The following is a 15,193-nucleotide window of genomic DNA, read 5'->3' as shown; positions in this document are numbered from 1 at the left end:
TGCGATATCACAATGTTGCAATGGGGGTATCCTCTAAGATCTGAAAGTACATGACACACAGAGAATACTCTTTAGTAGGGATAAACCAGAAAGTCAAAAGAGTTACCTTTAAGTACGCCTGTTGAGATAGATTCACAGTGAATTAGGACACTATTGCTTACTTTGGCCTGAAGTCAGCCAGACTGTTCAAGTCTCCACTCTTTGCTAACCACAAGAAGCTCCTCACAGTTCCTCACAGATGACTGCCCAACATAAATATGTTGGCAATCCAGCACTCAAGCTATAGGGATGCGTGTCCCTTTGGTGCTTTTCTTTGGCTGGAATTCGTTAACCTAGTTGGGACAGTACAAGGACTTCATCTTGTGAGCAGTCAACCATCCAAATTAAGTACAAGAAATGCTGGATTCACTCAGCAGGTCTGGCAGCATCTGTGGAAAGAGAAGCAGAGTTAACGTTTCGGGTCAGTGACCCTTCTTCGGTTCCGAAGAAGGGTCACTGACCCGAAACGTTAACTCTGCTTCTCTTTCCACAGATGCTGCCAGACCTGCTGAGTGAATCCAGCATTTCTTGTTTTTGTTTCAGATTTCCAGCATCCGCAGTATTTTGCTTTTATCCAAATTAAGTACATTTGATGTGGAAATGGCAATCTATCCTTGAGTTTTGAAATTCCAATCTCTGGAAAGAAACTGCTCACAGAATGAATAAAATATTTCAATTTCCCACTTTGGGAAATGGCCACTCAGCCGACAAAAGAAACTTGCTGCTATTGATAACCTAATTGGGGGGGGGGGGGGGGTGAGGAAAACAGGAAGTGGGGGGAGGAAAACACTTTTATCACAGATGTTTGGATTCTATCCAATCCAATCTAAAGTCCCAGCAGTGAAAGGTCTATAAACCACTAACTCATTTTGTCACCTTATGAATATCTACCAGGCCATTCCATTAGATTTAGGCCCATATTTGGATTGAACTGATAGATAGCATCTACTGGATATTTTTGGCACTGACAGGTCTAGAGATCCATCTTTAGTTTTATGTTAAAGGATGAAAGAGAGAACCCACATGTCTTGCAGATATTTTAGAATACTAACTATATTGTTTAACATAAAAAGCAAAATACTGCAGATGCTGGAAATCTGAAATAAAAACAAAGTGCTGGAAATACTCAGCAGGTCTGGCACAGCATCTGCCAAGAAAGAAGCAGAGTTAACGTTTTAGGTAGTGACCTTTCATCAGAACTGGCAAAGATTAGAAATGTAATAGGTTTTAAGCAAGAAAAGCAGGGTGGGGGGGTGGGGGGGGGGGGAAACGAGAACAAAAGAGAAGGTGTGTGATAGGACACAGGGCTGGAGAGATTAACTGACAAGGAGGTCATGGGGCAAAGGCAAAGCAAGTGTGGGGTAATGATGTGGTGAAAGAAGCATTAGTGCAGAGTGAGTGTTAATGACAGAATAATGAACAGCCCTAGCCAAAAGCACAAACATGAAAAAGCCAGTTTAAGGAAGGCACATGGTTAAGAAAAAAAAAAAATGATAAAATAAAATATAAAAAAGAGCCAGTCATGCTCTGAAATTATTGAACTCAATGTTCAGTCCGGAAGGCTGTAGCCTTCCTAATTGGAAAATGAGGTGCTGTTCCTTGAGCTTGTGTTGATATTCACTGGAACACTGCAGCAGGCCAAGGACAGACATGTGGGTATGGGAGCAGGGGAATGTGTTGAAACGGCAAGCAGCTGGAAGCTCGGGGTCATGCCTTTGGACTGAATGGAGGTGTTTTGCAAAGCAGTCACCCAATTTGCATTTGGTCTCCCCAGTGTAGAATAGACTGCATTGTGAGCAGCGAATACAGTATACTAAATTAAAAAGTACACGTAAATCGCTGCTTCACCTGAACGGAGTGTTTGGGGCCTTAGATGGTGAGGAGAGAGAGGAGGTAAAAGAGCAGTTATTACACCTCATGCGATTGCATGGGAAGGGGCCGTAGGACAGGGACGAGGTGTCGGGGGTAATGAAGGAGTGGACCAGGGTTTTGCGGAAGGAACGATCCCTTCGGAATGCTGACAGGGGAGGGGAGGGGAGGAGAGGGGAAGATGCATTTGGTGGCGGCATCATGCTGGAGGTGGCAGAAAATGATCCTTTGCATGTGTAGGTTAGTGGGGTGAAAAGTGAGGACAAGGGGAACCCTGTCATGGTTCTGGGAGGGAGAGGAAGGGGTGAGGGCATGTGCGGGAAATAGGTTGGACAGGGTTGTGGGCCCGGTCAACCACAGTGGTGGGAGGGTGGAGGGGAAATCCTCAGTTGAAGATAAAGGAAGACATATCAGAAGCGCTGTTGTGGAAGGTTGCATCATCAGAACAGACGTGTCAGAGACTGAGAAATTGGGAGAATGGAATTAGTCCCTAGAGGAAGCAGGGTGTGAGGAACTATATTTGAGGTAGCTGTGGGAGTCAGTGGGTTTATAATGACTATTAGTGGACAGTCTATCCCCAGAGATGGAGACAGAGAAGTCAAGGAAGGGAATGGAAGTATTATGTAAAAGGTGAGAGAAGGGTGGAGATTGGAAACAAAGTTGATGATGTTTTCCAGTTCAGGGCAAGAGCAGAAAATGGCATAGATACAGTCATCAATGTACCGGTAAAAAAGAGTTGGGGGAGGGGGCCTGGAACAAGGAATTGTAGACATACCCCACAAAAAGACAGGCATAACTAGGACCTGTGCAGGTAACCATAGCAACATCTTGTACTTGAAGGAAGTGAGTGGAGTTGAAGGAGAAGTTGTTCAATGTGAGAATGAGTTCAGCCAGGCGGAGGAGGGTGGTGGTGGATGGGGACTGGTTGGGCCTCTGTTCAAGAAAGAAGCGGAGAGCCCTTAAACCATCCTGGTGGGGGATGGAGGTGTAGAGAGATTGGACGTCCATAGTGAAGAGGCGGCGATTAGGGGCAGGAAACTGGAAATGGTCAAAATGATGTCGGTCGTCAGAAGAGTCACGGATGTAGCTGGGAAGTGACTATGTAGTCTACACCAGTTCCTTTGTGACTTTGAATTTGTTTGACAGAGTGCATTAGTGGTATCTTCCGGAGAAGTCTAGAATAAATTATTCATCAGCTTATAATTCAATCTTAGCACATTGTAGTAATCAAATTGAAAAGTTTGGAGGCTGTGACTCCAACCGACTATGAATGGGCTTCTGTCTACTTACTGCTCTATGACCTTCCCACCATAGGAACAGTTGTCATTGTAACTGCGAAAGGATAGGAGGGGACCTAGTCAGTTGATAGAAGAGCAGAAGCATTAGAATCACAAGTTTCAGTATATTAAAAAGGAGGGAAGGAGGTTTTTGGATAGCCTAAGTTCCTGTAACACTATCTCCAGCAGGGTGACATTCATTATGTTATTGTGTGAACTCTCAGCTCTATTAGTTTTGATATACACCTGGTTATAGAGGACCCATGGTGAAAGGCAAGAGTTGCACCAGAAGCATGGTGGAGGAGAGAGACTGACCAAGGAAACAGTAACCAGATAACAGTACTATAATGCTGCAAGAGAAAGCAGGGTTTGACAGGAGGGAGAATGAAGAAAAGAGCATATGCACGTAGGTTTCAGCTGCTAGATAGCACAAGGGTTTGTTAAACTTGTATAGAAGCTTGGTTAGACCATACTTGCAGTACTGCGACCATATTATAAAAAGGATATATACAGCTGCTGGAGAAGGCTCAAAAAAAACTTACTGGAATGATACCTGTGAAATTCTGCCTATCAAAGATTGAACAAGTTGGGCTCTTTTCTCTAGAAAAGTGAACACTCAGGTGACCCAATACTGCAGATTATGTGAAGGTTTGAGAATAGGTAGAGAAGATCTTTCCACTTGTGGAGGAGACCTAAACTAGGGGCCCTAACTATAAGATAGTCACTAATAAATCGAGTAAGGAATTCAAGAGAATTTTTTTTCACCCAGAAAGTGGAACTTGCTACCACAAGGAGCAGTTGAGGCAAATAGCATAAGACGCATTTAAGGGGAAAGCTCGATAAGCACGAGGGAGAAAGGAATAGGATATATTTGTAGGTTAGGAGGGGGAGATTGGGAAGAGGCTTGTACGGACCAGTTGGGCTGAATGGCCTGTTTCTGTGCTGTAAGTATGTGATACTGGGAAATGAACCAGGTTTGGTAAAGTTGACAGATGTGGGGTGGGGGAAACCATCCTGAATTCAGTGATCATGTCATCCATTTCAAAATGCTTACGGGGCTACTTAGAAAAGGTCAGGAACACAAAAATGGGAGACCATGAGAGAAGGAATAGGTTAAGGGAAGCTGACTGGAAAGCAAAAATGGGAAATCTGCAATGGGAAGTATTCAAGTAACAAGTCAGTGCTTTTGTGTTTCTACACCAGATTGCAGTACTCAGCTAGAAATTTACAAGATGTGTCATGGGTTGTTGGCAAGCATCTTTCCATATTTTTATACTGATGACATCTAGAAGTGGCACAATGCATGCTTATGATAGATTAAAAAAAGGTTTGCAAATGCCTTTTTGAAACGACAGTATCCCGTTATGGCTTGGGGCTTCACCTCGCTCTTGTCCCATTAAATGTCTTCAGGTGATTGTTATTTCCACTTTCAGCAGTAATGATACTTGAAACTTTACTAACCTTCCAAGGAGCTGTAATGAACTTAATTGAAGTAAAACAGGAGAGTAAGTTGGAGCTTCTACACTGCCGAAAGAGATATGCAAAACAAGGGTAAACCGCTTTGGAGCCGAGCATCAGCTTTCATATAGCTGGAAGCAAGTTCAATGCAAGTTGTCTTAACAGTGGTAAATAAACCTCTATTAAATTATCTCAATGCAAGTCTACATCCCAGAACAACCCAGAATTTAACACGTATATGGATAGATGTTGTGTTTGTGCGACAGCGAGCTGGAAGCCTGGTTCACATCTCCCCCCCCCCGATTTTTATTTTAACTGAAATCACCCATTTTGCACGAATTGCACAAATTCAAGATCAAGATCTGGTGTCAGCTGTAGTTCAGTGGGTAGTGCTCGCACTTGAATCAGAGAGTTGTGGGTTCAAGTCCCAATACAGGGACACCAGCACAATAAATCAAGGCTGACACTTCCAGTGCAATAGTGAAGGAGTGCTGCACTGTCCGAGGTGTCATCTTTCGGATGTTAAACCAAGACCCCGTCTGCCTCCCTCACGTGGTTGTAAAAGATCCCATGGCACTATTTCCAAGAACAGCAAGGGTGTTCTCCCAGTGTATCGGCCATTATTTATTCCTCAACCGACATCACTAAAAACAGATTATCTGACTTGCACATTGCTGTTTGTGGAACTTGCTGGGTGCAAATTGGCTGCTCCATTTCTTGCATTACAACAGTGACTACACTTCAATAGTACTTCATTGACTGACTGTAAAAAGGGACATCTGGGAGGTCTGAAAAGTACTATATAAATGCAAGTTTTAAAAAAAAAAACAACTTGGCATGAAATTACCACTCAGTCAGAGAGGGTACAAGGTTGGTTAGCACGGAAATAGAAAAATTGAAGCTGTGTGGAAGCACTATGGGTTAGCACTGTGTGGAACCACATCATTAAAGCTGAGTACAGCAAAGGAGAAGTATCTTTCACCGACAGCAAGCTGGTGCCATACCTGACCTCACTGTTGACTTGGTTAACAAAAAATGTTCCATGCACCAATTATTAGCCTCTTCAACAAATATTGCATCTGCTGCAGGTGTAGACAGGATTTGGAAGCCAGATTAGTGTTATTGAGCAGTTTCAGGATTTTTTTTTGGGGGGTGGGGGGGGGAAACTGAGTCTATTCCTACACTGATCATTGAAGCAGTTTTTTCTCTTCTCAAAGGCCTGTTCCATTTCACTACTTGCCCTTCCTCCATTGCCTGTCCTCAACATCCACTCTCCTTCCTGCCAGTCAGTGTTAGTGCTTATCCTCCATACCAGCAGTAGTCCTAATCCCATGTGCCCACTCACCTACTGTTCAACCACCACGCAACCTCTTCTGAAATATTGGCATGCTCTCTGCTTCAATCACTAACTCTAACTCTGACAATGACCAGTCTAATGCTGTGTGTATATTATTTATAGTTTCTCCTGCTCTCTATCCTAAATTTCTTACAAGCAATCTTATATCTATGTCTATAATAAAAGCAAAATATTGCAGATGCTTTGTGACCCCGTCCTATCAACGCCTTCCCTTTTGTTATCTCTTGCCCCACTGCGCTTTACTTGCTTAAAACCAAATTACATTTCTAACCTTTGCCAGTTCTGATGAAAGGTCACTGACCTAAAGCATTAACTCTGCTTCTCTCTCCACAGATGCTGCCAGACCTGAGTATTTCCAGCATTTCTTGTTTTTATTTTATAAATATATCTCCTTTATCTAAAGCCTTCAAACACTAGGAATAATCTGCTACTAGTGACTCTGTCTTATCCTCTCAATTTTAAACACTTCTATTAAATCACCCCTTAATCTAATGGTAAGAGTCCTAATTTTTCCAAGTCTTCCTTTTGTATTTGCATTTCCTCTTGGCAGGCTGAATCTGCACTATCATTCTTGGTTGTTGCCATTTCTAGACTGGTTTATTCTACTGTCCAAATCATATTCAGATGGATTGCTATTTGTACCCTGTTATTCACTTTTTGGGGATGTATAATCTGAGAGAGAATTTCCCCAATCATCCAAAATTGCCCCATCCTCAACCCAGTAAGCAACAATGAGGTTAATGTAAACTGGATTGAGATGCAAACTGTGGTGCAGAGGGTAAGGAACTCAAGACAGAGTAGAACAAAAATAAAATAAGAGATGAGACTGAAGATAAACCAAGTGGGGAAAGGATGAAACAATTCCAGTAATGAGAGTTATATTTAGGTAATGAATCACTATTTACCTCCCTTAAAGCCAGAATTCGCGTCAGTCATTAATCAGCAAATAATTATGAAAATATATTTTTCCAATGTGTGATTTTTGTTATGTGTCATGCCCATCTGAACAACACTTTCATAACAGGAAGTCATGACAACCTATATAAATTACCCCTCAAAACTTTCAGAATAGTCAAGAGGATTGGAAGTCAAATTACTGCCATATACGTATTGGAACTTTGTCACAACCTCCTACGGATAGCATTTGGAGAAGGTGCCCATGTAGTGCAGAGCACAGATCAATGCAAACATGTATGAGCTTCACAAACAACTTGCACAACATGCAAAACAAGGTTGGCTTTATGGAGTTCAGATTCTAGTCTTGCGCAGGCTTTAAAATTTTTGAGGAGCGCATTAGATAAGAACACTCTTCACGAGAGACCTGGGCTTGAATTCAGCCTGGCTTCTTGGGGTGAAATCTCCTTTATTTGCCCATTTCTAAATTTGTGTCAATGGGTCATTTGTGCCAACGGATCCCAAAGAATGGGTCTTGTTCAGTTAGTGGTGACAGCACTGAAAGAATAACTAGATCTACTAATCCAGTCACATGGTAATATGGGATTTTTTTTTGAGAGATACAGCACTGAAACAGGCCCTTCGGCCCACCGAGTCTGTGCCGACCATCAACCACCCATTTATACTAATCCTACACTAATCCCATATTCCTACCACATCCCCACCTGTCCCTATATTTTCCCTACCACCTACCTAAACTAGGGGCAATTTATAATGGCCAATTTACCTACCAACAAGTCTTTTGGCTTGTGGGAGGAAACCGGAGCACTCGGAGAAAACCCACGCAGACACAGGGAGAACTTGCAAACTCCACACAGGCAGTACCCAGAATTGAACCCGGGTCGCTGGAGCTGTGAGGCTACTAACATATTGAGATTAAAGGCCTGCTACCCGACCCGAACCTGACGGGACCTGACGACATGTGTTGGGTTCGGGCCGGGTCGCACTTCCAGGTCCGGCATTCGGGCTGGGGACGGACACGCTCTATCACAGGTAAATGGCTCCAATGTTAATTTAATTTTTGGACTGGAAAGGTGGTCTTGTTAGTTATTTTAAGCTTGTGCAGATCAGCAACAAAGTGAAAAAGGTAATTTAACTGATGGTCGGATCGGGCGGGGAAAAAAAAAATGGAAGGAATCGAGCCGGGTCGGATGTGGTTCTGTCGGACCCGAGCAGGCCTTTAATTGGAGACATTTGAGCTGCCTATTTCCAATAACATGATTATAAAAAGGGAACCACCCAGTCCTCGAGACCTTGTTATTTTAACTCCCAGTCCTGGGTTAAATCCTGACGTGCATATGTCAAAACGAATTCTGTCAGCTCTGGGCAGGTGTCCTTGCCACTTGCTTACTACAGCAGGTACAAATTTGGATGAGTCAGTTCTGGACAGCTTTTCAGCACATCAGTAACTTGGACAATCTTAACTGTCCACACCAGGGTAGGGTTAATATAGCCCCCAGTAACTCTTTCTAAAATGATACATTATCTAAAATCATATGTTAAATGTCTAATTAGCAGTTTATTTCTGAATTTGTATTAAAAGCTTTTTTTTCTTTTTTATAAAGGAATAGGCCATTTGGCTCATGAACACTGTTGCTTCGAATGGACCATGTATAGTCCACACTGACTGCACCTCTTAAATTTACATTACTTGAGATTTGGTGAGTTATAATGCCTCAGAAACCAAAACTACAAAACTTCCTCCAGACATTATTCCCATATCTTGTCTAGCATGCCTTTAAGTGCTCCGTTTTAGGTCATATCTAAATATGGCCCAAAATGCTTCACTCTCATTTAATAGGCAGATTTTTAATTATAAATTTAATTATCCAACTCCTTAAAGTGTTCACTAGTTCAGTAATGACAGAAGTCTATTCCACACACTCAGTGGAAAAATGCATATATATCTTTTTTGTAAAAAAATCAGTCCTTAGCCATACATGAGGTTTGGTTATTCAACCTCTAGTCAAGATCTCAATTGAAGGAAGAAAACTTACATCATTATTAAAAAAAGAACGGCTTATGTTAATATCACACCTTACTCATCATCTCAGGAACATCTCAAAGTGCCTTACTGCTCTATTTTTGAAGTCTTGCTATATGAACAAACACACGTAAGCATGCTAAGATTCCACAGATGATAAGTAGCCAGTTAACGATCAAGAAATCTTTAACGTCCAATCAAGTTTACAGTCATGTCCAAGCTGTAACAATTCCAACAATATACCATTTCTTCTCTCTGTTTGCCTATGTAATATTTCCAAGTTCACAGAGGACACAAAACGAAGTGGGAATGTGTGTTGTGAGGAAGTTGCAAAGCAGTTTCAAAGGGGATTTTGACAGACTCAGTGAGTGGGCAAGAACGTGGCAGATGGAATGTAATGTGGAAAAACGTGAGGTTATCCACTTTGGTAGGAGGAATAGATGTGCAGAGTATTTCTTAAATGGCAAGAGATTAAAAAGTGTAGATGTACAAAGGGACCTAGGTGTCCTGGTCAATAAGTCACTAAAAACTAACATACAGGTGCAGCAAGCAAGTAGGAAGGCTAATGGTATGTTGGCCTTTATTGCAAGAGGATTTGAGTACAGGAGTAGTGAAGTCTTGCTTCAATTGTATAGAACATTGGTTAGACCGCACCTGGAGTACTGTGTGCAGTTTTGGTCCCCTTACTTTAGGAAGGATATTATTGCCATTGAGGGAGTGCAATGAAGATTCACCAGACTTGTTCCCAGGATGGTGGGACTGTCCTATGAAGAGAGATTAGGGAAACTGGGCCTGTATTCTCTAGAGTTTCGAAGAACGAGAGGTGATCTCATTGAAACCTACAAAATACTTAAAAGGATAGACAGGGTAGATGCAGCCAAGATGTTTCCCCTAGTTGGGGAGTCTAGAACCAGGGGACACAATTTCAAAATAAGGGGGAAGCCACTTAGGACAGAGATGAGGAGGAATTTCTTTACTGAGGGTTGTGAATCTTTGGCATTCTCTACCTCAGAGGGCTGTGGAAGCTCAGTCATTGAGTATGTTCAAAGCAGAGATTGACAGATTTATAAATACAAATGACATAAGGGGATATGGGGATAGTGTGGGAAAGAGGCATTGAAGTGGATGATGAGCCATGATCGTACTGAATGACGGAGCAGGCTGGATGGGCTAAATGGCCAACTTCTGTTCCTACGTTCTGCCTAGATTACACCGAGCATCAATCAACAACAGTGAAAATCAATGCGAACAGCATCTGCAGTGCAAATCATATCCACACCTTTCTGACTCGGTCAAGGGGGTCACCAACTGAGCTAAGCTGGCATTATAATATGAATGTATTTGACCCATATGTTAAATGTGTAACAGCATTGGAGAGCGAACCTGTACATTCGTGGGCTCGATTATGTGAGAGCTGAAGATAAAGTAGTGATGCTATAATTATTTAGCTATTTTTATCTGTGTGTTAATTAAATTCCCTGTTCAGGACCGTACTAAAGACTCTCAGTTGCCCCAGGAATCAATGTCCAACCAAAACTGCTTTTAACAGATATATTTGTGCGCTTTGAACCTCTTTTAATTATCTTTCCCTCAAGCGCACTACGCTAATTTCATTAGACTATTCAAATATACCAATCATGTGGGAATTTAACTTAAAAAGAAATGGTAAACAGGAATTAAAACAGAAAATGTTCAGCAGGTCTAGCAGCATCTGTAGAGAGAGCAACAGTTAATGTGAACTGTTCACACATGCAAACAGATCTGTCCCAATGTGTTACACAGTTGCCTAGTGCTACTATACTTGAAGGTAAATCAGTGTTGTAGCAGTGGAAGGCATTCAAGGAGGAGATGCAGAGGGTTCAGAACAAATATGTTCCCACAAAGAAAGAAAAGTGTGACTCCCAAATCTAGAGATCCTTGGATGTTCAGATGCATAAAGGCAGGGCATGACAAAAAAAAAAGCAAAACTTATGTCAGATACAGAGAACTAAATACTGCAGAAAGCCTCAGAGGAGTATAGAAAGTGCAGGGGGAAATCTAAAATAAATTAGGAAAGCAAAGAGAGGGCATGAAGATATATTGGCAAGTAAAAATCAAGAAAACCCCAAGATGTTTTATAAATACATAAAGAGCAAGAGGATAAGTAAGGAAAGAGTAGGGCCTATTACAGGCCAAAACAGTAACTTGTGCACGGAGGTAGAAAATGGTAGTGATCATGTCACTAGACTAGTAATCCAGAGGTGTAGACTAATGTCCTGGGGACATGGGTTCAAATCCACCATGGCGGCTGGTGGAATTTAAATTCAATTAACAAAAAAACTCAATCAATTAATAAAAAGTCTGGTATTGAAAGCTAGTCTCAGTAATGGTGCCATGAAACCACTGTCGATTGTTATAAAAACCCATTTGGTTCATGAATGTCCTTTAGGTAAGGAAGTCTGTATTCCTTACCTGGTCTGGCCTACATGTGACTCCAGACCCACAGCAATACAGTTGACTCTTAACTGCCCTCTGAAAAGGCTTAGCAAGCCACTCAGTTGTCAAGGGCAATTAGGGATGGGAAACAAATGCTGGCTTTGCCAGCGACTCCCACATCCCAAGAAAGAATTCAAAAAAAACTTGAGCATGGTTCTTAATGAATATTTCGTATCTGTCTTTACAAAAGAGAGGGACAATGCAGACATTGTAATTAAGGAGGAGGAATGTGAAATACTGGTTGGGATAAACATAATGAAAGGAAATATTAAAAAAGGTCTAGCATCTTTGCAAGTAGATACATTTCCAGGCCTGGATAAAATGTATCCCAGTCTGTTAAGAGAAGCATGGGAGGAAATCGTATAGACTCTAATCATCATTTTCCAATCCTCTATGGCTAAATTGCTACAGGACTGCTAATGTTGTACCGTTGTATAAAAAGGGACAAAGAGACAGACTGAGTAATTACAGGCTAAGCAGCCTAACCTCAGTGATAGGCAAATTATTTGAAAAAATTCTGAGGGACGTTATTGATAGTCATTGAGAAAGGCACAGATCAATCAAGCACAGTCAGCTTGGATTTGTTCAGGGAAGGCTGTGTCTGACAAATTTAATTTTTTTGAGGAGGCAACAAGGAGAGTCGATGAGGGTAGTGCATTTAAATGTAATCTGCATAGATTTTCGCAAAGTTTTTGACAAGGTCCCACATAGCAGACTATGGAGAGCAAAGTGACAAGTTGGATCCAAAATTGGCTCAGTGGCAGGAAGCAAAGGGTTATGATCAACAGGTGTTTTTGTGACTGGAAGGTCGTTTCCAGGAGCGTTCTGTAGGTCTCAGTACTAGGCCCCTTGCTTTTCTGTTATATATCAATGATTTAGACTTAACTATCAGGGGCAGGATTGAAAAGTTTACAGACTATACAAAAATTGGCCACATGGTTGATAGCGAGGAAGAAAGCTATAGACTGCAGGAAGATATTGATGGGTTGGTCAGGTGGGCAGAAAAGTGGTAAATGGAATCCAATGTGGAGAAGTGTGAGGTAATGCATTTGGAGAAGGCAAACAAGGCAAGGGAATACAAAAAAATGGAACTGACTAGTGTAGAGGAACAGAGGGACCTTGGAGTGAAAGTATAGGACAGATAAATAGGTGGTTAAGAATGCATACAGGGTACTTCCCTTTATTAGCTGAGGCATAGATTACAAGAGCAGGGAGATTGTGCTGGAACTGTATAAAACATTAGATAGACCACAGCTAGAGTACTGTGTACAGCTCTGATCACCTAATTACAGGAAGGATGCGATCACACTAGAGGGAGAGTACAGAGGAGATTCACGAGGATGTTGCACAACTGGATAAATTAAGCATGAGGATAGATTGGAGAGGCTGGGGTTGTTTACTTTAGAACAGAGGAGGCAGAGGGGAGATTTAATTGAGGTGCATAAAATTGAGGGTCTTAGAGTGGATAGGAAGGACTTATTTCCCTTAGAGATCAATAACCAGGGGACAATAATTTAAAGTAATTGGTGAAAGGATTAGAGGAAACTTATCACCCTGTGGGTGGTGGCAGTCTGGAACTCACTGACAAAGGGTGGTAGAGGCAGAAACACTCATTGCATTTAAAAAAAAACATTTGATATACGCTTGAAGTGCCACAAGCTAAAAGGCTACAGACCAAGAGTTGGAAAGTGGGATTTGGCTGCATGAGTCATTTTTGGCCCACGCAGACACAATAGGCTGAATGATCATCTCCTGCGATGTAAATTTCTGTCATTCTATTTTAATCTCCTCCATTAAAATCAAACTCTGCAGTAAACTAACTGCTGGTATTCTATCCAGAGTATCTGAATAATGAAATGCTACAGAATAAGAATTTGTTCCAAATGACTCATAATTTCAGCACAAGTATATTACAGTACGTTCCCACTGACCCTGGGCAGTTTCCAATCTCTTATCCAGACTTGTCAAGCACAAAGGCAAAAATCCAAATTATATATTTGGATGGATTTGCAATATCTGCCTCATTCTTCAGGTTCACTGAAACTACAACAGTGTCAGAGTGAGGTTAAATCATAAACGTAGCCCAAATCCAGGGTTAAGATCTGGTCTGACGCTGCAGTAGAGTACAGCGAAACTCCTCAGACAAGCTAGTCTCTCTTCCTAGTTCAAATCTATTCAATTTGAACATCGGATTTAAACTACAGACCTACTAGTGCAAAGCAGAACCCAGTTTGCACTAATGCTAAACTTTTCATGTGAAAGTACCAAAAGGGGTGGTGATAAAACAGCAGTTTACTAATATCCTAATGACAGCTGAATTCAGCAATATCTCTAGACATACTTGGGGCATCAAAAATTTTGGCTCTCACTAACCATTTTGAGAGCTGTTTTCAGGGGAGTCTACCCTCCTTAATAGGAAACAATTTTAACTGTGGAACAAGGTAATGGGTGTCTGAGTTTCTGATCCCCACCGACCACACCCTCTCAGAAAAGTTAGTTACACATCTACTAACAGCCCAGGAATGAGTTGCAATTTTTCGCAATGCAACTGGCACTTCCGATGAAATCTAAGCACCAGATTTGCGTGACACTGCATCAATCAGCTTCTATAGGGACCCATAGAAAGGTAAGTATTCAAAGCACAAAGAGTAATTACATCTATAACACAAAGTTGACGCCGCAAACAACAATTAAAAAAAAAGGCCGTGACCTCAGATATGGAAAAAAAAACCCCGATTCATTAGAGCGGAAACAATACTGCGATGGGGCAAATGCCACCAAAGCTTTTGAAATGAGCTAACTTCTAGATTAATTGGCCATCACTTAACTCCCAAATCAGACCCCACGAAATTAACAGGAACGTAATATATTTGATTGCAAATATCTACGCTCCCAGTGATGATCAGCCAGTTGCCTCAATTCCATCGACACTCTTTGTACCAATACTTTACAATCCATTAAATGTGAAATTTACTCACCCAAAAAGCGTCCTTGAACCGAAGTCGAGTCATAGCGAATGGGGGAAGGATGTATAACTCTTTATGAAGTTTGTTACTACGATTATAGCTAAGACCTTGATTGTAGACAATAGTTGTAGTAGTTTTGACTGATAACCCGGCGGTGTATTTTTTTCTCCCCCCTTTATAAATACAAGGCTCAGTCTTACCGCTGGTTGAACGCGCTATTCTCTTGACTCTGTTGCTAGCAACCTGCAGGCAGTACAAGGAAAAGGGTTTTTTGTTCATGCAAATGATGTCAGATGTAACCACAATTAACACGTGAGGTTTTCTGTAACGCACAAGAGACATTTAGAAACCGACAAAGCACAGCATGAGGCAATTTATTTCGGGATTCTTGGTGTGCAGGATGCAAAAAAAAAAATAAGAAAATGCTGTAACAAATTTATAAAAATATAGGTGTCGAGGAGGAGGGAAGGTGAAAGTAGCTGTCAACACAGCTGAGGTGTGCAGCTCACCTATAATTATTATTTCCCGTATTGTAAATAGCTTAGAGGAGGAGTTCAGTGACAGGTAAGCAGGGGAAAAGGGGAGGGCGATTTATGGAGCTGCAAGTTAGCGATTTATGTGATGAAGGGAATATTGGATTGGAAGCTCAGTTCACAGTACCAAAACAGTTTTATTAGCTATTTTTAGCAGTTTTATTTCTGCCTCCCGGCATACATTGAGATCACAACTTAAGAAAATCATATGCTTCATCCGTTAGAAGTTTGTAAAGTTGAGTTGGCACAAAGTTGCATCTCAAGCAGCAGAAAGTCAGAGT

The 15,193-nt window shown here is 41.5% G+C and overlaps 1 protein-coding gene across 6 annotated transcripts in view; it reads right to left on the bottom strand.

The window, feature by feature from the left end:
• Positions 1-14,753, bottom strand: part of pstpip1a (proline-serine-threonine phosphatase interacting protein 1a) — a 62,226-nt gene extending 47,473 nt beyond the window's left edge. For 5 of the 6 annotated variants that reach the window (XM_068015513.1, XM_068015514.1, XM_068015515.1 and 2 more), the window contains exon 1: positions 14,392-14,753. In XM_068015513.1, coding sequence (XP_067871614.1) covers positions 14,392-14,721 — 330 coding nt within the window. In that variant the 5' untranslated portion in view covers positions 14,722-14,753. The remainder of the gene's footprint in view (positions 1-14,391) is intronic. The other variant, XM_068015518.1, reaches the window with a different exon arrangement.
• Positions 14,754-15,193: the final 440 nt, after the last annotated feature.

This window comes from Heterodontus francisci, chromosome 35 (genome assembly GCF_036365525.1).
Source record: "Heterodontus francisci isolate sHetFra1 chromosome 35, sHetFra1.hap1, whole genome shotgun sequence".
In the NCBI taxonomy this organism is placed as follows: Eukaryota; Metazoa; Chordata; class Chondrichthyes; order Heterodontiformes; family Heterodontidae; genus Heterodontus; species Heterodontus francisci.
The sequence above is the reverse complement of the archived record's forward strand: the minus strand, read 5'-3'. Positions and strand labels throughout refer to the sequence as shown.